This window comes from Hylobates moloch, unplaced genomic scaffold (genome assembly GCF_009828535.3).
Source record: "Hylobates moloch isolate HMO894 unplaced genomic scaffold, HMol_V3 SCAFFOLD_4, whole genome shotgun sequence".
NCBI classification, from domain to species: Eukaryota; Metazoa; Chordata; class Mammalia; order Primates; family Hylobatidae; genus Hylobates; species Hylobates moloch.
In genome coordinates, this window is record NW_026652279.1 from 28,422,284 (window position 1) to 28,449,812 (window position 27,529).

At 41.2% G+C, this 27,529-nt stretch overlaps 1 protein-coding gene across 2 annotated transcripts in view; it reads left to right on the forward strand.

Moving 5' to 3' along the window:
• ATG7 (autophagy related 7) overlaps positions 1–27,529 on the forward strand; it is a 279,143-nt gene that overhangs the window by 57,925 nt on the left and 193,689 nt on the right. For both annotated transcript variants that reach the window (XM_032149727.2, XM_032149726.2), the window contains exons 8-12: positions 2,345–2,433; positions 3,975–4,096; positions 11,189–11,279; positions 12,651–12,795; positions 18,735–18,893. In XM_032149727.2, the coding sequence (XP_032005618.1) occupies positions 2,345–2,433; positions 3,975–4,096; positions 11,189–11,279; positions 12,651–12,795; positions 18,735–18,893 (606 nt within the window). The remainder of the gene's footprint in view (positions 1–2,344; positions 2,434–3,974; positions 4,097–11,188; positions 11,280–12,650; positions 12,796–18,734; positions 18,894–27,529) is intronic.

Consider the following 27,529-nt stretch of genomic DNA (forward strand, 5'->3'; position numbering starts at 1 on the left):
CTGGGGCACTGGAATTGCTTGAATCCCTTGAGGTGGAGGTTGCAGTGAGCCAAGATCGTGCTACTGCACTCTAGCCTGGGTAATAGCGTGAGACTCTGTCTCAAAACAGCAACAAAGACAGTATTTATAGCATGATCCCATGTTTGTTTCAAAGTCCTAGTAATTGAAATATATTTATGCAAAGAATAAGTTTATGGGCAGTTATACACCAAGATGTTAATAGTTCTCTCAGGATGGTGGGGTTATGGGTATTCTTCTGAATATTGGTTAAGCTCCTACTTTGTGGCTGATACTATACCAAGCATTGTGGGAAACAAAAGGGAGTGTTTAGGGTGATTCCATCCTTACAGAACTAACTGGATCTAGATTTAACAAAAATTTATCAGCCGTGTTTTCATTTAACCCATGCTATGCTTATGAAGGAAACCTATCGGTCAATTTATGGTTCTCTGCCAGCAATTTCTCTTCCTCACCCCTACTCACTCTACATCCTTCCTTTCTTTCTTCCACCCATTTATCCATCCATCTACTTTTTTATCATACAAAAAACATTCACCGAGTGTCTGCTCTGTATTTATGAACTGATCATGAAGAGATAAAAAAGATACTTTCTGCTCTCCAGATGCTCTTTGTCTTCCTTTTATTAAAATAAACTTTTTATTTTGGGATAATTTTAGATTTACAGAAGATAGTGGCAAAGACAGTACAGAGAATTCCCATGTACCTTCACCCAGTTTCAGTTTTTTCTAATGTCACATTATATCACCACAGTTCATTTGTCAAAACTAAGAAGCCAGAATTCTTACATTACTATTAACTCAGCTCTAGACATTTCCGATTTCACCAGTTTTTTCCTGTAATACTCTCTTTCTGTTCAGGATCCAGTCCAGGATACTACATTGCAATTCGTTGTCATGTCTCCTCCTTAGTTTCCTCTGATCTGTAATTGTTTCTCAGGCTTTCTTTGATTTTTTTTGATGACCTTGACATTTTTGAGGAGTACTGGTTAGTTATTTTTATAGAATGTCCCTTAATTTGCATTTGTCTGATGTTTTCTTATGATTAGACTGGGGTTATGGGTTTTTGGAAGAAATACCACTGAGTGAAGTACCCTTATCACCTGATATCCACATGACATCCTTGGTAATGTTAAATTGATTGCTTGGTTAAGGTAATATTTGCCAGGTTTCTCCACTGTAATGTTACTATTTTTTCTTTGGAAGTAAATCACTAATTCCAGGTACCTTTAAGGAGGGGAAGGGTTAAATTTTGCTTCTGAAGAGGGCAGTATTTGCATATATTGTTTGAAAATTTACTTTAAGGAAGACTTGTCCCTTCACATTTATTCCATTCTTTATTTATATTAATGTGGACTCATAGATGCTTATTTTATACTTTGGGTTATAATTCAACATCATATTATTTATATTGTTGCACAAATTGTTCCAGCCTTGGCCATTGAGAACTCTTACAGTTGGTGTCTGTATCCCCTTGGCATGCCCCAATTCATTTGTTTTTTGAGTACCTCCTTCTTTCCTGGTATTATAAGATACTCCAAACTTCTCTTGTATTTTCCCTACCTGAGCCCTAGAATTAACCACGTGTCCAAGGAGCCCCGATTTATTTTCTTGGAGAATGGTATTTAGAAGTCAGTATCTGAGTGCTGGGTGCTCATTGTCTTTGAAAGGAAGGAGACAGAAAATGAAAAATGTTATATACAAGGTTCAAAGAGCTATGAAAGCAGCAAGGACAGGCCTACTACTTCTGCCAGCAGAAGTCTTCACTGAAGAAATGGTATTTTAAATTGAGTAGAGTTTTCCAGATGAAGATCGGGATTGGAGTGGGATGGGAAAGGGGAGGGAGGACATATATGTTAGCAAAATCAAGAGTAACTGGCTGTTTAACTTGATCTGACTGTAGACTTACATTGGTAGTGGCCCTTCTTTGATTTTCTCATTGCATAAAAATGAGCCATTTTCACAGATTATATTTCTTTGTTTACAAGAGGATTTTCTCTACAAGCTCTCTTGACTGTCCTCCTTCATTCCCCATCTTCCTTCCAGTCTTTTTTCCTTCTACATGTATTTAGCTCCTACTTTCTGCCAGGCACAATGCAAGGCTCAGGGGGTGCAGACAAGAATTTGATAGCCCCTGCCATCAAGAAGTTCTGTAGTGCAGTGTGAGATCCTGTGGCTTTCTTCTCCTCCCATTAGCCCTTTACCAGATGTCTAATTTTTAAGGCTTTGCAGAAAGCATAAAAAAGCAAAGAGGAAGTATGAGCAATGTCTGTATTGTGAAGCTGACATGATACTCGACTTACTCAGAAAGTCTTTTTTGTTCACAGATAACAATTGGTGTATATGATCCCTGTAACTTAGCCCAGTACCCTGGATGGCCTTTGAGGAATTTTTTGGTCCTAGCAGCCCACAGATGGTATTTACAAGAGTGTGTGTTTGTCTGTCTGTCTGCCTTTGCCAGTATGTGTTTTACAATGTGTCTGTTTCTATTTGTATCTCTGTTTTCCTAAATGCATTTTTTTTTTTTCATTTTGGGCATGGAAACCAGGTAATCAATAAATCAGTCATAACCCAATTTCCATACTAGTGAACCTTAAGCAGGTCTGTTAGGGACCTGCATACTCTGATCATTCCATGCTAAAGATGTTTTAGTGTATGGTAGAGTTGGTAGCCAGAGGTCCTGACACAAATTCTGTAGCCCTCCCTTCTAGCTGTCTGGGTTTCTTTCAGATAGGATTTTCCTACTGCTGTCATTCTCCATTTTTCTTAACCCTAAAATAATTAAAACAGAGGATATCTTAAAAGCCAATATACATTTGAAAAGATGCCCAACATCATGTCATTAAGGAAATAAAAATTAAAACCATAATGAGATGCTACTACCTATCCACCAAAAGTATTTAACAAAAATGTCCGTACCAAGTGTTGTCGAAGATGTGGAGCAAATACTGCTGGAAAAATGTTGGGCAGTATCTACCAAAATTAAAAATGTCTATGGCTCAGCAATGTTACTTTCAAGTATATTACTCATTGAAATACCCACATAGATAGAAGCAAAACACATATACAAGAATGTTTGCAGAAGCATTATTCTCAATAACCAAAAGCTGGGAATAGCTCACACATTCTTCAATAATGAAATGTATAATAAATTTTAGTATATCCCTTATGATGAAATGCCATATAACAATGAATCTGAACTATTAATACAGAAATCAACATGGATGAATTTTAAATACATAATATTAAGTGAAATAAGTTGGACCTAAATTAATATATACTCCATGATTCCATTTATGTAAAGTTAAAATAGGCAAAACCAATGTATGGACTTAGAGTAGTTGTTACTTTTGAAGGCAGTGGTTAATGACTGAGAGAAGGTATAAGACAGCCTTCTTTATACTTGGGATTTGTGTAATGTGTCTGCTTTACTGAAAATGTTTATTTAAAAATATGAAGATAGATAAATTATAGATTGTTCTCTGAGGGAGACAATCCACAATTATCCAGGTGGTAAGTCTACACAGTGCAAATGGGCTTCCTAACTACTGACTGAGGTACTACTGCTTAATATGGAAGTTCAGATGAGGAGAGCAGAGGGAACCAAAAGAACCCACGTCCTAGAGGTTTTTTTCTAAATGTCTTGTGAGCATTTTTTCCTTGCATTTAAAAGATTTACTTGTCAGTATTATTTATGTGCAATATGATTGTAGAAAGAAATTCACCTAGAAAGAAATCACAGCCAATTAATTGTTCAGCCTCTAAACACTTGGACAGAGGAACCATATATGAATATGTTCAAAAGAGTTAAGGCCATCTCCTGTGGGTATCAGAGAGGCATAATTACAATGCATTGAATTCTCTCCAACTGGTTTGCTGAAGCTCTTATGTGAGCTTTTTCTTTTCCTTCCTTTAAAAAAAAATAATAAATAAATAAAAATCCGGGCATGACAACAGGAGTAGCAGTTTCCAGTCTGTTGAAGTTCTTTGCTTCCGTGACCGTACCATGCAGGGGGCGAGAGACGTTGCCCACAGCATCATCTTCGAAGTGAAGCTTCCAGAAATGGCATTTAGCCCAGGTAATTTGCCGGTCTTTGAAAATGCATATAATTATCATTTATCAGAAACGGAACCAGGTTTACTTTCTTTTCATCTCTTCACAATGGCAGAAGAAAGGAAGAGAAAAGTACAACTTGTACCTCTTTGCCAATGCAGATACCTACTTCGAACAGAGGGCATGCTCTGCTATTCAGACTGGAACAAAGGCAAAGATTGTGACCAGGAGATTTTCTCTAGGCAGTTTTTTCAGTCTTCAGAATTTGTTCCCCTCTGCTCCCCCCGTTTTCAATTTTACTTTTCTTTAACACAAAATCTTTATTCCTGTCCATTCTTAAAGGAAGGATGAAGTATTAATGCACTTAAATATTTGTTCGTTATATACTTAAAGTTGTATGTGATCCTATTCTCCATATAGTAAACCAGTCAGGAAAAATGCCATTTCTCCTTCCACATTTAATATCTTCATTTGATCCTTATATGACAGTTATCAGCTTTTACCCCCATTTTATAAATTGAGAAACTTAGACAGAGAGACATTTTATCTATAGAGAGAGATATATGTGTGTGTGTGTATACGTGTATATGTATATGTATACACGTATACACACACACACATATATATTTACATATGTCACAGAGATGGAATACATATTCAAGTTTGAGTAAAATAAGGATATAATGCCCAGCTCCAGGAATATTTCTTTTTTTTTTTTTTTTTTGAGACAGAGTCTCGCTCTGTCGCCCAGGCTGGAGTGCAGTGGCGCGATCTTAGCTCACTGCAAGCTCCGCCTCCCAGGTTCAAGTGATTCTTCCGCCTCGGCCTCCCAAGAAGCTGGGATTACAGGAGCCCGCCACCACGCCCAGCTAATATTTGTATTTTTAGTAGAGACAGGTTTCACCATGTTGGTCAGGCCAGTCTTGAAGTCTTGACCTCAAGTGATCCACCCACCTTGGCCTCCCAAAGTGCTGGGATTACAGGCATGAGTCACCGAGCCTGGCCTCACATATATTATTTAACTTGTTGTTCCTTACATCATCCTCATGGTTCCAAGGCACATTTCTTTCCTTATGCCATAGATATGTCTTAAAATGTGTGTGTGTGATGGGGGAGGTGGTGTCAAAATCTCTTCCAAGGCCAGGCGCCGTGGGTCATGCCTGTAATCCCAGCACTTTGGGAGGCCGAGGCGGGTGGATCACCTGAGGTCAGGAGTTCAAGATTGGCCAACGTGGCAAAACCCCGTCTCTACTAAAAATACAAAAATGAGCTAGGTGTGGTGACGGGCGTCTGTAATCCCAGCTCTCAGGAGGCTGAGGCAGGAGAATCGCTTGAAACTGGGAGGTGGAGGTGTAGTGAGGCAACTGCGCTGCTGCACTCCAGGCTGGGTGACAGAGCAAGACTCTGTCTCAAAAAAAAAAATCTCTTCTGAGATATCTTTTCTAGAGTGCTACAGTCAGAAGGATTCAGGATTGGCCCACATGACATTTTTTCAGCGATTCTATGCTCTAACACAGATGTCTTTACACACTTCTCTGAAAGATTGACAGAGTACTTCTGCTTGATCAAAGGACGATGCTGCTTTTCAGTTTAGAGCCTTTGCCTTTCTGCTGTTTTTAGATATTTACATTGGATGTAGCACCCTCTCCTGGCAAATTCTAAAATAGCTCCTGTGTAATGTTAACTTACATGCTACACCTTTGTTTTATTAAACCACACTTAAAAGATAGTCACAGGGGTGTCCAATCTTTTGGCTTCCTTGGGCCACACTGGAAGAAGAATTGTCTTGGACCACACATAAAATACACTAATGATAGCTGATGAGCTAAAAAAAAAAAAATGCAAAAACATCTCATAATGTTTTAAGAAAGTTTATGAATTTGTGTTGGGCCACATTCAAAGCCATCCTGGGCTGTGGGTTGGACAAGTGTGGTCTTAGGGAATGAGGTGAGAGTTAGCTAAAAAGTAATGTGGGTCTAGTCTGTGTGTCTGACAAGCTGCCAGGCACCTTCCATGAGGTAATCACTTAATTCTGCCAACCACTCTGCAGAGAGGCAGTTTTCTTTGCACTTTTATGACAAAGTCACTGAGTTATTCTTACATCCTACTCTCTATGATAAGGCTCATGCTTGATGATGCTGACATTTTTTTTGCTTTTTTTGATACGATTCCTCGCCCTGTCGCTTGAGGCTTGAGTGCAATGGCACGATCTCGGCTCACTGCAACCTCCGCCTCCTGGGTTCAAGCAATTCTCCAGACTCAGCCTCCCGAGTGGCTGGGATTACAATCGCATGCCACCACGCCTGGCTAAGTTTTTGTATCTTTAGTAGAGACGGGGTTTCACCGTGTTGGCCAGGCTGGTCTCGAACTCCTGATCTCATGATCCGCCCCCCTTGGCCTCCCGAAGTGCTGGGATTACAGATCCGCCTGCCTCGGCCTCCCAAAGTGCTGGGATTACTGGCATGAGCCACTGTGCCTGGTCTTTTTTTTTTTTTTTTTTTTTTCGGAGACAGAATCTTGCTCTGTTGCCCAGACTGGAGTGCAGTGGCAGGATCTCGGCTTGCTGCAATCCTGGGTTCAAGCAATTCTCCTGCCTCAGCCTCCTGAGTAGCTGGGACTACAGGTGCACGCCGCTACACCCGGCTACTTTTTTGTATTTTAGTAGAGATGGGGTTTCACCGTGTACCCAGGCTGGTCTTGAACTCCTGAGCTCGGGCAATCTGCCTGCCTCAGCCTCCCAAGGTGCTAGGATTACAGGTATGAGCCACACATCCGGCCGATGCTGACATTTAAACCCAGGAACCACACCGTACATTTCCATTTGAAAAAGGTTTTCTGTCGTCCACTAATGCCTTTAACACATCTTCTTTATGCCTGATATTAAATGTAGATTATTTAGCTTAGGAAAGGCAAATGCATTTCCTGTTTTTCATGTAAATTAATATGTTCCCTCGTAGTTGTAAGTAAAACTTTATGGTAAATACAACTTTATAAAGAATTTTTCTATATCATAATGTGAACTGAAAATATAAGTATGGTTGTACTTTTCAATACTTCTAAGATATCCCATAGTTGCCATGGTAATGGTATAAGGAGTATTATTTTAAATTATTTTACTTTATTTTTTGAGACAGGGTCTCGACCTGTCACCCAGGCTGGAGTGCAGTGGCAAAATCATAGCTCACTGCAGCCTTGACCTCCCAGGCTCAAACCATCCCCCCAGCTTAGCTTCCCGAGTAGCTGGGACTACAGGCGTGTGCCACCACACCCGACTAATTTTTGTATTTTTTGCAGAGACAGGGTTTCACTATGTTGCCTAGGCTGGTCTTGAACTCCTGGGCTCAAGCAATCCTCTAGCCTCAGCCACCCAAAGTGCTGGGACTACAGGTGTGAGCTACCTTGCACAGTCGAGGAGTATTATTTTAAATATCCTATGTCTTTTGCTTCCTCATGGTGTGTTACAGCTCTGGCACCTGGTGGAGGAAGATGGCAGACACTGCTGCGGGTAGAGATCTCATCATCTTAACTCTGTTTTTTCCTGTGCTCCTCCTGCTTGCCCACTATGGGAGACAGCACCTAATTTTTCCCTAAAAAATATTTTCTTGGCCAGGTGTGGTTGCTCACGCCTGTAATCCCAGCATTTTGGGAGGCCAAGGCGGGTGGATCATGAGGTCAAGAGATTGAGACCGTACTGGCCAACATGGTGAAACCCCATCTCTACTAAAAATACAAAAATTAGCTGGGCCTGGTGGTGCGCACCTGTAGTCGCAGCTACTCAGAAGCCTGAGGCAGGAGAATTGCTTGAACCCGGGAGGCGGACGTTGCAGTGAGCCAAGATAAGTGCCACTGCACTCCAGCCTGGCGAAACAGCAAGACTCCGTCTCTCTCTCTCTCTCTCTCTCTCTCTCTCTCTCTATATATATATATATATATATATTTATCATTTAATTTGGTGTATGTCATGTAGGTATAGATTATATGGAGGCAGGTATGGTAAATTAAATACTATTGCCATATGTGGTATTTTTTTCATTATTAAGTTTAAAGGGCATCTAATTTTCTTAGAAATGGCTATAGCCTTTATTATTATTATTATTATTTTTTGAGAAATGAGGTCTTCTTATGTTGCCCAGGCTGGCCTTGAACTCCTGGGCTAAATCCTTCCTCCTGCAATCTTTCCTCCTGCCTTAACCTCCCAAGTAGCTGGGACTACAGACATGAGCCCAGCATCTGTAACCTTTTGAGTATAGAGAGCTTTTAATTTGAAATTATGTCTTATTTTTGTTTAATAATTTCTTACCTGTATCAAGAGAAAACCTAGGCCGGAGTTATGGATTACAGTACTAGGCTGTGATTCTGTAGTTCTTATCAAGTTCCTGTGCTATGTATCAAAGACACATTAAAAAAGAAAAAAACTTTTATTTTCAGTTCAGGGGTATATGTGTTTTGTTATATAGGTAAACTTGTTTCCCAGGGGTTTGTTGTACAGATTATTTGATCACCCAGGTACTAATACCTAGTACCTAGTATTTTTTCTGATCCTCTCCCTCCTCCCACCCTTCACCCTCAAGCAGGCCCCAGTGTCTGTTGTTCCCCTTTGTGTCCATGAGTTCTCATCATTTAGCTCCTACTTATAACTGAGAACATGCAGTATTTGGTTTTCTGTTCCTGCACTAGTTTGCTAAGGATAATGGCCTCCAGCTCCATCCATGTTCCTGCAAAAGACGTGATCTTGTTCTTTTTTATGGCTGCATAGTATTCCATGGTGTATGTGTACCACATTTTCTTTATCCAGTCTGTCATTGATGGGCATTTAAGCAGATTCCATGTCTTTGCTGTTAAGAGACACATTTTTAATTCAATCTAAGAGTAGTAATAAAATCAAACAAAATATCAATTAATGGCAGTTGGGAACTCTTTTTTTTCCCCACAGAAAAACAATTCTGAAGTCTTAACCTCTTTATGAAACTCAAATCTGACTGGGTATGGTGGCTCATGCGTGTAATCCTAGCTGCTCCAGAGGCTGAAGCTGGAGGATCACTTGAGCCCAGGAGTTCAAGACCAGCTTCAGCAACATAGCAAGACCCTGTCTCAAACAAGAAAACTCTATTGTTTCAGTTTCAATTTTTCATGGCATTAAAAAATACCACATCAGAGTGCCCGATTTAAAAGGGGGAAGGACGTTTGTTTTCTGGCTTCTTGCTGTGAATGATACCCTCAGCCAAACTGGGGCCCAACTAGCTTTCAAGGATAATTGGCCCTATAGTTTCTCATTGGCCATCCTATCCCAGAAACAAAAGATCGTGTAAAGGAAATCAATACCTTCTAGGTCCAATAATTATATTGGGCAATACTATTTTTTTAAATGTCAAAAGCTGAAAAGTTTCCCAAGGAGAGGAAAATTGCGATCTTGATAGAAATTCAAAAGTAGGAGAATGGACAAAGAAAACCAGTGTACAGACCGGGCGTGGTAACTCATGCCTGTAATCCCACCACTTTGGGAGGCTGAGGCGGGTGGATCACGAGGTCAGGAGATCAAGACCATCCTGGCTAACACGGTAAAGCACCATCTCTACTAAAAATACAAAAAATTAGCCAGGCATGCTGGTGGGCGCCTGTACTCCCAGCTACTCGGGATGCTGAGGCAGGAGAATGCCATGAACCCAGGAGGCGGAGCTTGCAGTGAGCCAAAATCATGCCACTGCACTCCAGCCTGGGCGACAGAGCAAGACTCTGTCTCAAAAAAAAAAAAAAAAAAAAAAAAGGAAAAAAAAACCCAGCGTATAATTAGAAACAAAATTAAAATTCCCCCAGTCCCGTACATCTTAACTTCAAGTCAAGGAGTTTCTGTTGCTGCAGAGTCTGTTGCTTAAGGCAGACAGTGGAGGTGATGCTGGAAGTGTAGGCTGTGGTGGGGTGAATTTCTTGCTTAGGAGTTCAGGCTTTATTGTGAGCAGTGGGAATTCAGTGAGAAAGGGGGAGTAGCAGAGGTCCTGAGATGTAGGGAGCGCAAGAGAGTGGGATCCACTAGTAAGATTTACAAGGCTGTGGTTCCACCAAGGCAAGCAAAGCTTTCATTAACATGAGAAGGTAGCCGGTGTGTTCTGCAAAGCAATTGAGATGTTTTAGAGAATTTTGCAACAGTAGAATAGAGCAATGTTTCCCTGAATGTGTCCCTTGAGATTGTAATTGGTATACAGGGAAATGAAGGGAGATATGGAGAGCCATGTAAGTTTGGGAAACACAAAGCCAAATCAAATCACGTGGGTTCTGTACTGCAGGTTTCTCAGAGCTTTTATCTCCCTCATGTGCAATGTGAATGGCCAGGTTTGAGTGGTAGTGGGGGCTGGATATAGAAGATAGATATAAGTATAGAAGCATTTCTCAAGTCTGTTTAGCTACAGGGTCCTTATCCTCTGAGATTATTGAATAGGACACACTTTGGGAACTGCTAGAATTGGAGTTAATTGGAGTTACAGAGGCTCCCATAGCAGGGATTAAAAGAGGGCAGCGGGGAAGGGAAAGTTCTGAATGGATAAAGATGAGCTTAAAGGAAAGGGCAGCTTAATCAAATGATAGTCACCTTGGACTGTGATCTGCTCACAGGTGCAGTGACAGAAAGGCTGAGCAGAGGGACACGGTAAGGATGGGCAACAGAAGGGACATACTTAATTTAAAGGTTCAAATCCCAATAGGAACCTCAGTGAAGGGGTGCTGCAGTTACATTGGCTTGGCTTGCTTAGATAGAGAAGCCTCAACGGGGTTATACCTACCCCAGATAAGATTGTCTTTTTTTTCATCAACTTCCAATAACAGTGAAAGTTGAGGCACCTTGGGCCAGAGTTGAGGGCTATTTCAGAAGCTCCTGTACAGGAAGATTGCTTGGGCTTGATGGTCCCTAAACAAGATTCCCAGTAGTTGAGAAAGATGGGGAGGCAACTGTGGCAAGTCCATGGAAATTCAGGCCCTCAAGTCTCTTTCAGAAAGAAGCAAACCAAAAGCTTGTCAATGCATGGGCCATTATGAATGTCGATCTTTTTTATGTAAGGTCGCTGCTTGATCTGCTTGTTTTTATTCTTCTCTCCTTCATTAAACTTTGTGTTTTATTTGCCTTAAGATTGTCCTAAAGCAGTTGGATGGGAAAAGAACCAGAAAGGAGGCATGGGACCAAGGATGGTGAACCTCAGTGAATGTATGGACCCTAAAAGGTATATTTGGGAAGCTGTTTTCTCCAGTCGGGCTTTTTGTAACCAAGACACAAACCGAGTTCTGTCAGGCCAACACAACATTGTGTAATTCAGCCCAGGGGGTGCCAGTCATGCTGCCACGTGTTATTCTGCTCTTTAATTGAAGTTTGGTTGTGAGAATTAATATTAACAATGCATATCCTGAAGGGCACACTGTTCATCTGTTCTAGACATTCTAAATTTTGTTTTTGTTTCAAGTTCATGCTCTCAGACCTCCAGCGTACCTGTACTGTCTTTCAGTCCTTTATGCATTGTCCTCTAGCTTGGTCCTATTGGCCCACTCCCCCTCAACCCCCGCCCCGCCCCAGACGGAGTCTTGCTCCGTGCAGGCTGGAATACAATGGCGCGATCTCTGCTCACTGCAACCTCCGCCTCCTGGGTTCAAGTGATTCTCCTGCCTCAGCCTCCTGAGTAGCTGGGATTACAGGCACACACCACCATGCCCTGCTAATTTTTTGTATTTTATAGAGACAGGGTTTCACTGTGTTGCCTGGGCTGGTCTCGAACTCCTGACCTCGTGATCCACCTGCCTCGGCCTCCCAAAGTGCTGGGATTACAGGCATGAGCCACCACGCTCAGCGCTTATTGGCCCACCTGGAAGGATATTAGAAGAATTATTTCATGGAAACCAGTATTGTGTTTAAGAGCGAATCTGAGTGCACCCTTTTTTTTTTGAGACAGAGTTTCGCTCCTGTTGCCCAGGCTGGAGTGCAGTGGCATGATCTCGGCTCACTGCAACCTCTGCCTCCCGGGTTCAAGCGAATCTCCTGCCTCAGCCTCCTGAGTAGCTGGGATTACAGGCGCCTACCACCACACCCAGCTAATTTTTGTAATTTTAGTAGAGACAGGGTTTTACCATGTTGGCTAGGCTGGTCTCCAACTCCTGACCTCAGGTGATCTGCTTGCTTTGGCCTCCCAAAGTGCTGGGATTACAGGTGTGAGCCACTGTGCCTGGCCTGAGCACACTCTTTATTAAGGAGAAATGGGAGAAATTTCTGTTTTCAGTACTAGGAAAAACTTCCCTTTTAATCAGATGGTATGTTTTTATTCATGGACACCATGATTCCTATAACTGGTCATGCTCTTTCCTTTTCACCTTGGCTGCTGGAACTCAGTATCAAATTTGTGGCCCCCTTGTTGCAGAGGACTCCAACAGCATGCTGCTGGGTGGGAAGCTTTCTCCTCCCTGCTTACCCTCCAGCTTCATTTTCTTTTTCCTTTGATCCCAATTTCCTTATTATTTCTTATTTTCTCGCATAGCCACTTGAAATCTTTCAGAACAAGATTACTGCACAAAGGAGTGACTGAATAAGTAAATCTCTCCTTTTCTAGGTTAGCTGAGTCATCAGTGGATCTAAATCTCAAACTGATGTGTTGGAGATTGGTTCCTACTTTAGACTTGGACAGGGTTGTGTCTGTCAAATGTCTGCTGCTTGGAGCCGGCACCTTGGGTTGCAATGTAGCTAGGACGTTGATGGTAAGTCGGAGGTGGGGGGTGCAAATGGCACCTTTGAAGTTGTAGCTTCTGTTCTTGTTTTACTCTTCGTGATTGCCTTCCATCTCCCAGCTCCCCATCCCCTCCATCTCTCCCTCCCTTCCTTTTTCCTTTTCTTATCTTTTGAAGTGTAAAAGAAATACAAGCTTTTATTATCAGATAGAAACAGAAAGTCCTCCACACCCATCGCAAGTCCCATTTCCTATTAAGCAGACTTTGTAGATTAGTATGCAGTCTTTTTCCCAGATGTTATTGTAGACATATCTAAATATAGAGAAATCTTTATCTTTGCCGATATTTATTTATATTTATAAAGATTAGATCATAGCATACTATCTATAACAGGTTTTTATTTTTAACTAGATAGAAAAATGACTGTGGCTACCTTTCTGTGTTTCCATAGTATGTATATGTGGTATTTTGTTGTATGACTGTGTTCTTTATTTAATCAATTTCAGATTACTTTCTATTTTTTTCCATTAGATACTGTTCTCTATTAGAGAACATTCTTATACTTGTATGTTTATATATCCATAGGATTTCTTTTTAGGAAAAAAAGCCCTAGACATAGAATTGCTATGTTAGAGAGAGTATAGAATTTGAATGTCAATATTTTATATATTTGTTTGTCATTAATTTTTTTTTTTTTTTTTTGAGACAAAGTCTCACTCCGTCACCCAGGCTGGAGTGCAGTGGCATGATCTAAGCTCACTGCAACCTCCGCCTCCTGAGTTCAGTGATTCTCCTGCCTCAAATTCCCGAGTAGCTGGGACTACAGGTGTGCACCATTACACTTGGCTAATTTTTGTATTTTTAGTAGAGATGGGGTTTTGCCATGTTGTCCAGGCTGGTCTTGAACTCTTGCCCTCAAGTGATCTGCCTGCCTTGGCCTCCCAAAGTGCTGGGTTTCTGTAAACACCTGTTGTGAGCCACCATGCCTAGCCAAAAATTTTTTTCAAACGAAATTGCCTTCTAAAAATGTTACACATATAAGACACAGAACTTTTTTCCACGCTCTTGCCAAAATTGGATATATCAACTTTTGAAATCTCAGTCAGTTAAGTAACATTTATTGTTTGAATTTGCGTTTCTTTAATTAGCAAGGGTGAGTTTAATTTTATTTCTTTTGTGAGTTTTATTTCTTTTATTCATGTTCTTTGGGTTGTGTCTTTTATTGATTTAGAGTTCTTTTTATTGGGGCAATTAACCTTTTTTCTATAATATGATGCAAATATTTTTCACAGTTTATCTAAGGTGTCTTTAGCCATATAAAAGTTTTTTTCAGCTTTATGTTATTATATGTATCAGTCTTTTCCTTTGTGGCTTATGGAACTCTTGTTTTTATGTTAGAGCTTTATGAATGTGGAAGTTTTTTGGTTACATGGTAAGGGGTAAAGATCTAGCTACTTTTGCACAAAATGGATTGTTAGTTGTTTTAATGGCATTTATTCAGTAATCTAAATCATCATTTTTCTGTCTTTATCAAATGCTAAACCCCCTTATATACCTGAGTCTCTTTATGGATTCTCTATTTTGACTCATTGATCTATTTTTTATTCCTATATTCATACTCACTGTTTTAGTTGAAATTACAATGAATTTATAGATAAATTAGAAGGGATTGATGTATTTTTATGACATTAATCCTTAGTTCTGGGAGCATGGTGTATCTCTTAGTTAGATCATTTTGTCTTTCAGTAGCATTTTCTTTATATAGGCCTTGCATGTATCTAATTGAGTTTAAATATGGTATTTCTACATATTTAATGATGTTTTTTCCTTTAGAGATATTTTCTCCCATTAAACTTTCCAGTTGACTATTACTGGGATGTAGGAAAAATAGTGAATTTTGCATATTTATCTTTAGCCATCTTTCTAAACTCTCTTAGTTCTAAGAGTTTTTTGATTCTTTTGTAGCTTAATAGTATTCCTCACCAACACTTATATCTTTTTTTTCCTTGTCTTATAAGATTGGCTAGAACTCCACAGTAATGTAGAAGAATGGCAGTTAGAGTTGATATCTTTGTTTTATTGCTGACTTTAATGAGAGTGCCTCTTGTTTTTACCTTTAATTTTGATGTTGGTTTCTGGTAAGTGTTCTTTATAATTTAAAGAAGCTGATTTCTGTTTCTGCACGTTTATATCAGAAATGTCGAGCTTTATCAACTACGTTTATCAAGACAAAGTATTCTAATGTTGAGCATTCCTAGAATAAACCCTATTTGTACGTGGTATCTTATTCTTCTCATATACTCTTGAATTCAATTAGTAAGGTTTTGTTTAAATGTTACATCTCGGCCGGGCACGGTGGCTCACACCTACAATCCCAGCAGTTTGGGAGGCCAAGGTGGGCAGATCGTTTGAGCTCAGGAGTTCGAGACCAGCCTGGACAACATGGCGAAACCCCATCTCTACAAAAAAAAATACAAAAATTAGCCAGGCTGTGGTGGCGCGTGCCTGTAGTTGCAGCTGCTCGGGAGCTGAGGTGGGAGGATTGCCTCAGACCAGGAGGTTGAGGCTGTAGTGAGCCAAGATCGTGCCACTGCTCTCCAGCCTGGGTGACAAAGCAAGACACTGTCTCAATCAACTGATCAATTAATCAATAAATTTTACATCTCACTTCATAAGTCAAATTGGTTTATAGTCATGTTATTCCTTGTTCTATCTTTGTATATTTTATAGCTACATTATGCTAGCTTTATAAAATAAACCTAAGACGTTCTGCCTTTTTCTAAGCTCCAGAACAGTTTAAATAAATGAATTATCTGTTTCTTGATGGTTAGGTAAAATTCAGTTATAAATCCGTCTGGGCCTGATGCATTTAAGAATTTTGTTGGGCTGGGCACGGTGGCTCATGCCTGTAATCCCAGCACTTTGGGAGGCTGAGGAGGGCGGATCACGAGGTCAGGAGATGGAGACCATCCTGGAGAACACGGTTGAAACCCCGTCTCTACTAAAAATACAAAAAAATTAGCTGGGCGTGGTGGCGGGCGCCTGTGGTCCCAGCTACTCAGGAGGCTGAGGCAGGAGAATGGCGTGAGCCCAGGAGGTGGAGGTTGCAGTGAGTGGAGATAGCGCCACTGCACTCCAGCCTGGGCGACAGAGCAAGACTCTGTCTCAAAAAAAAAAAAAAAAAGAATTTTGTTGGTTGGGGCAGTAGGGGTGGTGGGAATCTTTGTAAACTTTTACAGATGTTTCTGTGTTGACTCACCTTTTTAGATTTTGTACTGCTTTTCTAGCTTTAAAAATTAATTGATATAAAATACATACGGTATTCTCTTATTTTTTAAATCTTCCTTTTATCTTTTAAAAAATCTTTTCATATTCCTAATGTTGTATATTTGTGTTTTCTCTTTTTTTTCCTCATATTTAGCCTTGCTAGAGTGGCTTGTCTATTTATCAGTTTTTTTGGAGCATTATTTATTCTATAATTTTTGTTTTCTGTCTCATTTTGCTTTCAGATTTGTAAATATCTACTTTTATCTTTATTAATTTTTTCCTCCTTCTGTGGAATTTTATTTTCCTATCTTTTTCTAGGTTCTAGAATTTTTAGATGCTTAGATTTTCCAAACATTTTTCAAAATTGCAAAGTGAACATAAAGCCATTATAGAAAATATAAAAGTCATAAAGCAGGAAAGAAGACACTCATTTTCCTACCGCTTTTTCACTTGTCACATTTCAGTGTTTAATATGTATTTTGACATTTTATTAGATATGTAATAATGTCCTTTGCTGTTACCAATTAACATGTCATTAAAAATGATGCCTGTCTATGAGGCCTTCTTTTTATTTTTTGAGACGGGATCTGGCTTTGTTGCCCAGGCTGGACTGGATCTTGTGATCTTCCCACCTTGGCCTCCTGAGTAGTCGGGACTGCATGAGTTCACTGCAATGTCTGCTAAAGCTTTATGACTGTAGAATATGCCTTCTGATATGATGAAACATAACTTACTGAACCCTTCTCCTAATGTTCAGCATTAACATTGTTTCCAGTTTTTTACAATTGTAAATTGGGCTGCAAAGAACATCTTTGTGACTGCATCTTGGTCAGTATGTCAGATTATTTCTTAGGATAAATTGCTGGAAATAGGTCATAGGATATGGGTATTCTGAAGATTCTAGAAACACTCTGCCAAATTGCTTTCCAGAAAGATTAGACCACTTTAACATTCTCAATCAGTAGAATGATTTTCTCCCTACAACATCCTCACCAGCATTGAGTATTGTGATTTTCTTTAATCTTTGCAGATTAGCCATTTAAACTGTGTAGCATTCCAGGAAACCAAAAGTTAAGTGTGTGCAAATACACCTGCATGTGACTAACCTATGGCATGTTTGTAATGTATCTGGCTTTCTTCCCACTACCCAGCACGTTCCCAGACTGCCTTCCTTGCTATCCACTCATCAGTTGCTTTAAGGAATGCAAAAATACTTCAGAAATAAACATTCCCAAAGCAAGTACAAGTGACTTTATTCTCCCTCCATGGTAGGTTGCTTAGATGATGAAAATAATTTACAAAACTGGGTGGGTAGACCAGAAGGTTACCAGTGGGCTTCAAAACAGCCAGTCTAACCTATGCTTATGAAAGGCAGATTCTGGCCTGTCGTTCTCAACACGGAAAACGAATCTTGGGTCCTTGTTGGCTGGATCTCTGAAACCTTCAATCTAATTGAGTCTCTCAGTTTCTAATGGAAAGATACTGAAATAAGAGAGAGCAGAATCTTGGCCTTGTAGCCAGTCATGGCAGGACATCTCTTAGGTCAGTATGGGTCAGTATGCTTATTTATGATCTACTAAAATATACCCACCGTACCCTACCCCAAGAAGTAGGCAACTTCATTTGGTTGCACTTCTGGAGAACTCATTCATTCCTACCATTAACCAGATGTATCCCTTAGGCAAATCACTTATCTTTCCTGGGCATCAGTTTCCATATCTATAAAACAAAGTAATTGGACTAAGGATTTTAGAGATCCCATCTACCTTTAAAATCATATGGTTTTATAAAACTGTTATAGGAGACATAATTGAAGCCTATAAAACAGTGAAAACTATTTCTTTTCTTTTTTTTTTTTTTTTTGAGACAGAGTCTCGCTCTGTCACCCAGGCTGGAGTGCAGTGGCGCGATCTCGGCTCACTGCAAGCTCTGCCTCCCGGGTTCACGCCATTCTCCTGCCTCAGCCTCTCCGAGTAGCTGGGACTACAGGCGCCCGCCACCACGCCCGGCTAATTTTTTTGTATTTTTAGTAGAGACGGGGTTTCATCGTGGTCTCAATCTCCTGACCTCGTGATCCGCCCGCCTCGGCCTCCCAAAGTGCTGGGATTACAAGCGTGAGCCACCGCGCCCGGCCCAGTGAAAACTATTTCTAAGAATATAGACTTGTTCCCTAAATTCCAGATTATTAATAAGGCTTTGCCTCTTGAAGAAATGGTACAAAATGTTCTAAAATATCATACAGTGGGAAATAATTTGTGAGTCATTTTTTGGAGGAGTTCATTCAGGCTTTAAATGAGCTTCAAGAGCAGTTGTTATTTATACTTAATTATTCATTAAGGGAAATCAAGGACATTTAGGGGCTATTGCTAATCTTTTTAAAACAACAACAGACAATTCTTATGGGATTCACCTCCAAATCTTTGGTGACACTGTCAAAAATAATGAATTACTAGTCTGTCCCACTTGACATTTTTTAGTCTCATTACAGGAAACCAGGCACTGAGTATATAATTATGTTGTTTTTTAAGGAAAGTCAACATTCTGTTTATCGTAACCTGAATTTGCACAATTCAGTTTCTGAAGTTTCTTGTGTTTTGAGGTTCTCAAGCTTCTCCAAACCAATATTCTTTTTGAGATTTCAAGAGACAGCACACTGTGAAATGTTCATCAGAAACACAGCATGATCTCCTGTTTCCACACAGGGTTGGGGCGTGAGACACATCACATTTGTGGACAATGCCAAGATCTCCTACTCCAATCCTGTGAGGCAGCCTCTCTATGAGTTTGAAGATTGCCTAGGAGGTGGTAAGCCCAAGGCTCTGGCTGCAGCAGACCGGCTCCAGAAAATATTCCCTGGTGTGGTATGTTGATGCTTTTGCAGAGGTTTTCTGTTATATCTATAAATGTTTAAGTCTTGGGAAATGAGGCCCTGTGGCATTGAAGAAAGACAGATATCTGTCACTTTCTACCAGCCACTCGCTGTGTGAAACAGTGGCTGAGCCCCTTTGTTTCCTCATCTCAGAGAGGGATAAAAAAACATAACCAGGGCCGGGCGCGGTGGCTCACGCTTGTAATCCCAGCACTTTGGGAGGCCGAGGCAGGCGGATCACGAGGTCAGGAGATCGAGACCACGGTGAAACCCCGTCTCTACTAAAAATACAAAAAATTAGCTGGGCGTGGTGGCGGGCGCCTGTAGTCCCAGCTACTCGGAGAGGCTGAGGCAGGAGAATGGCGTGAACCCGGGAGGCGGAGCTTGCAGTGAGCCGAGATCGCGCCACTGCACTCCAGCCTGGGTGACAGAGCGAGACTCTGTCTCAAAAAAAAAAAAAAAAAACATAACCAGGCCAGGCCAGGCATGGTGGCTCATACCTGCAATCCCAGTGTGTCCGGAGTTGGTTCCTTCGGTGGGTTCTTGGTCTTGCTGACTTCAAGAATGAAGCTGTGGACCTTCGTGGTGAGTGTTACAGCTCTTAAAGATGGTGTGTCCGGAGTTTGTTCCTTCAGATGTGTCTGGAGTTTCTTCCTTCCAGTAGGTTCATGGGGTTCCTTCCGGTGGGTTCTTGGTCTTGCTGACTTCAAGAATGAAGCTGCAGACCTTCGCAGTGAGTGTTACAGCTCTTAAAGATGATGTGTCTGGAGTTTGTTCCTTCAGATGTGTGTGGAGTTTGGTGGGTTCGTAGTCTCACTGACTTCAAGAATGAAGCCACGGACCTTCGCGTGTTACAGCTCTTAAAGGTGGTGCGGACCCAAAGAGTGAGCAGCAGCAAGATTTATTGTGAAGAGCGAAAGAACAAAGCTTCCACAGCGTGGAAGGGGACCCGAGCAGATTGCCACTGCTGGCTGGGGTGGCCAGTTTTTATTCCCTTATTTGTCCCCGCCCACATCCTACTGATTGGTCCATTTTACAGGGTGCTGATTGGTCCGTTTTACAGAGTGCTGATTGGTGCATTTACAAACCTTTAGGTAGACACAGAGTGCTGACTGGTGCCTTTTTACAGAGTGCTGATGGGTGCATTTACAATCCTTTAGCTAGACATAGAGCGCTGCTTGGTATGTTTTTACAGAGTGCTGATTGGTGCGTTTACAATCCTCCTGCTAGACACAGCGCTGACTGGTGAGTTTTTACAGAGTGCTGATTGGTGTGTTTACAATCCTCTAGCTAGACACAGAGTGCTGATTGGTGTGTTTTTACAGAGTGCTGATTGGTGCGTTTACAATCCTTTGGCTAGACAAAGAGCGCTGACTGGTGCGTTTTTACAGAGTGCTGATTGGTGCATTTACAATCCTCTAGCTAGACAGAAAAGTTCTCCAAGTCCCCACTCGACCCAGGAAGTCCAGCTGGTTTCACCTCTCACTGGCACTTTAGGCGGCTAAGGCAGGAGGCTTACTTGAGCCGAGGAGTTTGAGACCAGCCTGGGCAACATAGTGAGACCCTATCTCTTTAAAATAAAATTAGCCAGGTTTGGTGGTGGTGTGCATCTGTAGTCCCAGCTACACTAGTGGCTGAAACAAAAGGATTGCTTGAGCCTGGGAGGTCAAGGCTGCAGATTTTGAGCTGTGATCATGTCATTGCACTCAAGCCTCGGTGACAAAGCAAAACCCTGTCTAAATAATAATAATAATAAATAATCTGTCTCACATATTCTTGTGAAAACGAAATGAGGAATGTATGAATAAATGTTTTGTAAGTTGCAAAGCATTATGAGTTTAAGTTGAGGAATTTAGGAGTATATATATTTTTATATCCTGCCTGGTTCCAAAGAGATTTACAGTGGCTCAGATCTAAGGTGTTATTTTTCCTCCATCACCAGGATGCTTGGTAGTTACTTAGTACAGGTTTATGAATGCAAGTCTTCATGCAGAAGAAAGACTGGGCTGAAAGTTTAGCTTTTTTTTCTAGCTGCTTCTGGTTTTTGAGTTAAATTATTAGAAATACCAGATAACAAGAGAAAAGTTATTCAGCTCCTTTCATTTAAAATTTTGACAGTTTTCTTTCTTTAAGGTCAACCAGCAAATGATATCCTGCCTCTTGAAAACTTAATCATTTTATCTGACAGGAGTTAGATTAGGTGTCTCCAAAGCATTTGCTTATACTTAAAGTGCCAGAAGAGGTTCTCAGTCCTAACAAAACAAACAAACAAACAAACAAACAAACCCACTTTCTCAAAGTTTCTCTCTTTAGTCACTTTGTATTAGATTCATCCATTTTAAAAATCTTTGCTTTAGAAGCATTGTTAGTGTTTTCGTCCATTTCACTAGAGTCCCTGAGGAACATCATTTACTGGGTTTAACAGTATTAATTGACCACCCACTATGTAGCCAGCTATGTGCTAAATGCTGAAAAAAACAAGAATAAGTTGCAACCCTGTCATTGAGGGAGGCATATTAGTTAGATTTCTGCCGTGACAATATTGCATATCACGCAATCCCAAAATCTCAGTGGCTTACAATTGCAAACATTTATTTCATGTTCATGGGTGTGCAGGTTGGCTGTGGTTCAGCTATGTCACTAGGCTGAACTTACTCAGTAAGCCACATAACTTTGAGTCAGGTTCCAGTCCATAGTATGTGTTATTTTCAAAATCTGGGCTAAAGGAGGAACAGTCATTTGGGTCCTCCTCTTCCTATGGTAGAAGGTTTAAGCTTAAAAGGGTTGGTGATTATTATGCCTTAAAGTCTTAGCTCAACAATGGTACAGTGCGATGTCTTCCATTTCTGTTACCCAAGCAAGTCACAGGACCAAGCCCAAAGTCAATGACATTAGTCAATGTACTCTTCCTGGTAGGAGGTCTTGCAAAGGTCATGTTGCAAAGAGTGAGAATATATAATATTACTAAAGGGAGGAGGTGCCTAGTTGGGAAGAATAATCCAGTCTAGGCTGCGCACAGTGGCTGAAGCTTGGAAACCCAGTGCTTTGGGAGGCTGAAGTGGGAGGAGATCGCTTAAGGCCAGAAGTTTGAGACCAGCCGGGGCAACCTAGTGAGACCCTAGCACAGAAAAAAAAAAAAAAGGAATAATCCAATCTATCATTGGAGAGTATTATGAACTCCCTTTAGGACCCAGACAGACCTGGCTTTGAACCTGAGCTCTGTCAGTTATTAGATGCCTGAAATTTTTGTTTACCCAAATCCTAGTCATTGTCAGTGACCCAATACAATTCCCCCTTCCCACTGTTTATTTGTTTAGTTGCTCTATTACTTACTTGCATGTCAGGTAGTGTATTTAAGACCTCCTGTGTTCCAGGGACAGGGGAACTAGACAGACATGTGGAGCTTAAAATCTAGTGGGGGATGGTCATTAACAAATAGTTTCACAAATACTTATCATTGTAATACATGCAGGAAGCAGGAGCTCAGTTGCCATGAGAATATATAACAGGTAGGCCTGACCTAGATGAGGGGTGGACTGGGAAGACTTGAAGAAACAAACCCTGAAGAATGAGTGAGAGTTAGCTAGATTGAGGGTAGCAGAGCTGTCTGTGCAAATGCCTGAAGTAGGATGAGCATGGTGCTTTTGTGGAACTGAAAGAAAACCAGGGTGGCTGCAACATAGAAGTCAAGGAAGATAAGGAGGAAGAGAAGGCTGAGGTGGGAGCAAGGGCCGCCATGCTGGGCCTGAGAGAGCAAGTCCAACTGTTCTTGGAAAGAGCCCCCCGGCATCGAGCCTCTTCCTTCACACTTACATTGCATTACTCTGCTTTGCCTGTTGGATTATTAAGTCCCCTGGGCCACGGTCCAAGTCTTTTATACTTTTATCCTTCATGCCTTATAAATGATAGTAGATAATATACACAACCCATCAAAGTACTAGTGTAATTCATCACATTCATGAAAAATACTTGCAAAACTATTTAACTTATTGGTTAGCCAGCCTTAAGGGGCTTTCCTTATATGCCTGATTTAGTATAGTTTCTTTTTTTTTTTTATTATGCTTTAAGTTCTAGGGTACATGTGCACAACGTGCAGGTTTGTTACATATGTATACATGTGCCATGTTGGTGTGCTGCACCCATTAACTCGTCATTTACATTAGGTATATATCCTAATGCTATCCCTCCCCCCTCCCTCCACCCCACGACAGGCCCTGGTGTGTGATGTTCCCCATCCTGTGTCCAAGTGTTCTCATTGTTTAATTCCCACCTATGAGGGAGAACATGCTGTGTTTGGTTTTCTGTCCTTGCAATAGTTTGCTCAGAATGATGGTTTCCAGCTTCATCCATGTTCCTACAAAGGACATGAACTCATTCTTCTTTGTGGCTGCATAGTATTCCATGGTGTATACGTGCCACATTTTCTTAATCCAGTCTATCATTGATGGACATTTGGGTTGGTTCCAAATCTTTGCTATTGTGAATAGTGCCGCAATAAACATACATGTGCATGTGTATTTATAGCAGCATGATTTATAATCCTGTGGGTATATACCCAGTAATGGAATGGTTGGGTCAAATAGTATTTCTAGTTCTAGATCCTTGAGGAATCGCTACACTGTCTTCCACAATGGTTGAACTAGTTTACAGTCCCACCAACAGTGTAAAAGTGTTCCTATTTCTCCACATCCTCTCTAGCACCTGTTGTTTCCTGACTTTTTAATGATCACCATTCTAACTTGTGTGAGATGGTATCTTATTGGATTTAGTATAGTTTCTTCATTCAACAGATACTTATTCATCCCTTTCCTTCTACCAGGCCATGGAGAAAAGGCTTGACCTAAGTAAATAAGACATGGTTCTGCCCTCATAGAGCTTATATTTTATTGAATTATAATTGAAATGGTAAATGCTAAAAAGGATAAGTAGACATTGCTCAAGAAATATAGAAGAGCAGGACCTGGACAAGTGTGGGGCATGTGCCAGGGAAAGCCTTCTTAAGGAAGTAACATTTGGTCCGAGCTCTGAAGGAATTGATCAGAAGGGGTCCTGGGGAGGGAGGCAAGGACCAGAGAGTGGTGGGAAAGACCAGGGGCCAGGAGGAGCATTCCAGGGAAGAAAATTGGCCTTTTGAAGGTAAGAACTGTGTTAAATGCAGACTTCCTAGATATTTGGTTACCTGGAAAAGTTAGAAAGATTGGTTTTATTAATGCATTGTTATCTAATTTGGGGTATTCCTTACTTGTTAAGTTATTTCAAGATTCTAATCTCAGTGCTTGAAGTCGAGTGACATTTGACTTGGAAAAGAAAAAAATAATGGGTGATAGACCCTTTAAAAATGTTTAAATTTTGGGCCGGGCGCAGTGGCTGATGCCTGTAATCCCAGCACTTTGGGAGGCTGAGGTGGGCGGATCACGAGGTCGAGAGATCGAGACCATCCTGGCCAATATGGTGAAACCCTGTCTCTACTAAAAATACAAAAATTAGCTGGGCGTGGCGGCATGCACCTGTAGTCCTAGCTACTCAGGAGGCTGAGGCAGGAGAATCATTTGAACTGGGAGGCGGAGGTTGCAGTAAGCCGAGATTGCACCACTGCACTCCAGCCTGGCAACAGAGCGAGACTCTGTCTCAAAAAAAAAAAAAAAAAGAAAAAGAAAAAAGAAAAAGTTTAAATTTTGAAATCGTAAATTCATAGGAAGTGATTTGATTTGGATGTTTGTCCTATCCAAATCTCATGTTGAACTGTGATCCTCACTGTTGGAGGTGGGGCCTGGTGGGAGGTGTTTGGGTCATGGAGGTGGATCCCTCATGAATGGCTTGGTGCCCTCTCCACATTAATGAGTGAGTTCTCGACCTCTTAGTTCACGTGAGTGAGAGCTAGTTGTTTGAAAGAGCCTGGCATCTCTCTTGTTCCCTCCCTTGCCACGTGATGCATCTGATCCCCCTTCGCCTTTCACCATGAGTGGAAGCTTCCCTCATCAGAAGCAGATGCCAGCACTATACTTCTCATACAACCTGGAGAGCCATAAGCCAAATAAACCTCTTTTCATTTAATTGCCTCAAATATTCCTTTATAGCAGTGTGAAATGGACTAACACAGGAAATACAAAGAAGTGTACCAGGAGGTCATGAGTACCCTTTACCCTGCTTCTCCTGGGTGACAGACCTCAAGGACAGGGTGGTTTCACTGGATAGCTGGCCTGAAAAACCTTAAACACTCCCTCAGAACTAGAGAGTTTGACTTTTGTTTTTTGCTCTAAAATATATTTATCCCAGACTAACCGTATTCTGGCCCCAGACCTTCCAGTATGTCAAATGTCAGCTCATAAGAAACCCTTGCATTTTATCTGCATGATATTCTTTCACTAATTCCTTCTCTTCTACTTCAGGACATAGGTGTCACATTGACCCTTTCCAGGTGCCTTTAAAAAAGCTATGATAAAATTACATGAAAAGAACTGCTCTGCTACAAATACCACACCTGATCCTGGGGAAGAGTAAATTGAGTAAGAAAACAACTGATCTTTTATAAATCGAATAGCTATTTAAGGCAGTAAGATGTCGGATTATGAGGCCGGGTGCAGTTGCTCACGCCTGTAATCCCAGTGCTTTGGGAGGCTGAGGCGGGTGGATCACAAAGTCAAGAGATTGAGACCCATCCTGGCCAACATGGTGAAACCCCGTCTCTACTAAAAATACAAAAATTAGCTGGGCGTGGTGGCGCACACCTGTAGTCTCAGCTACTTGGGAGGCCGAGGCAGGAGAATCGCTTGAACCCAGGAGTCAGAGGTTGCAGTGAGCCGAGATCACGCCACTGCACTCCAGCCTGGTGACAGAGCGAGACTCTGTCTCACCAAAAAAAAAAAAAAAAAAAAAAAAAAAAAAAAAGATGTTGGATTATGGAGCCACACTTGGGGTTTTAAAACCCAAATTTGGATATCTGCTTCAACCCTGATGAATAGTGGATGCTGGACTAGCTCTGCCACCATAAACAATTACACACTGGGACAAAATACGTAAAATGACTCTTTTCAGACAGTGAACAGTAGGTAGTGAAAGACTGTGGTCATAGGTAGTGAAAGACTGTGGTCCCAGACAGAGGGAAGGAAAGATTTGTCCCAGCTTACTACATGAAGGCACTTTCTGGCCCATGCCATAGCCCGTCGGAGCCCAGGGAGATACTCTTGGTCTCGGTGAGCTGAAGAAACAACCAGAGTTCAGAGCAGCTGAGGTGGCTGGAATTTGCAGGACATAGTACCAGAAATGAGGGAGCTGCGCACAGGAGTGCCTCGGTAGCACCTTGAGTCTTTGACTGAATAGTGAGCTGTGTGTACTCAAACAGCACGACTCTGTCAGACCAGGCAAAAACACACCACCAGAGAGCTATGAGCAGAATGGAGATTCCAGAGTTCACAAGAGCTGGGAGACACTGGAGTTCTGTATACAGAGTGGAGAGACCTCATTGAATACTCTGAGCCCTTAAGTGATACCCAGAATGGCCCCTATAAAGTTTCGAGGGGAAAGCATCTTAGTGGTCTTGTGATAAAGATTTCTTAGGACTTAGTAAATACTACAAACAAAAAATGGTAACTTAGTTGACTTTATAAAAATTTAAAACTTCTGCTTCTCAGAAGATGCCTTTCAAAGAAGGAAAAAACTAGCCAAACTGAGAAGACATGTGCAGTCCTCTTATCCAGAATACTCAAGATAAACAACTCCTACCACTCAAGACACACAAACCAACTTTTTTTTAAGGGGAAAAAAGCTTGAACAGGTACTTAATTTATGGTGAAGATCTATGAATGGCCATTGAACATCTGAAAATGCTCAACGTCAATAGTCATCAGGAAATACAAATTAAAACCAGAGAGATATATCACTATACACCTACTAAAATGGCTAAGATTAAGAAGACTGACAATGCTAAATGTTGTCAGGGTGTAGAGCAACCAAAACACTTATACATTGCTGGTAAAATAACTACTTTGGAAATCTGGCTGTTTCTCATGAAATTTAACATATGCCTACCTTGTGACCCAGAAATTGTACTTTTAGATCTTTACCTAAGAGAAATGAAAACATATATACATGAAAATACTTATACAAAAGTGTCCATAGCAACTTTATTCAAAACAGCCCAAATCACCATCAACAGGAGAATTGATAAATAAATTGTAGTATAATTATACCACGAATGGAATGTATTATTGATACTTATCAATATGAATGAACCTCAAAAGCATTATGCTGAGCAAAAGAAGCCAAACACAAACAAGTATATACCCTAGCATATCATTTATGTGATATGTTCTAGAATAGTCTAATCTATGGCTTATGATGTCAGATCAGTTGTCATCTGGGGACAAGTGGGGACCGACTGAGGGGGAGCACAAGACCATGTTCTGGTGTCATGGAAATGTTCTATATCTTGATAGCTGTATGCAGTGGTTAATCTATCATTTGTCAGAATACACTGAACTGGGCCGGGCGCGGTGGCTCACGCTTGTAATCCCAGCACTTTGGGAGGCCGAGGTGGGCGGATCACGAGGTCGGGAGATCGAGACCACGGTGAAACCCCGTCTCTACTAAAAAAAAAATACAAAAAATTAGCCGGGCGTGGTGGCGGGC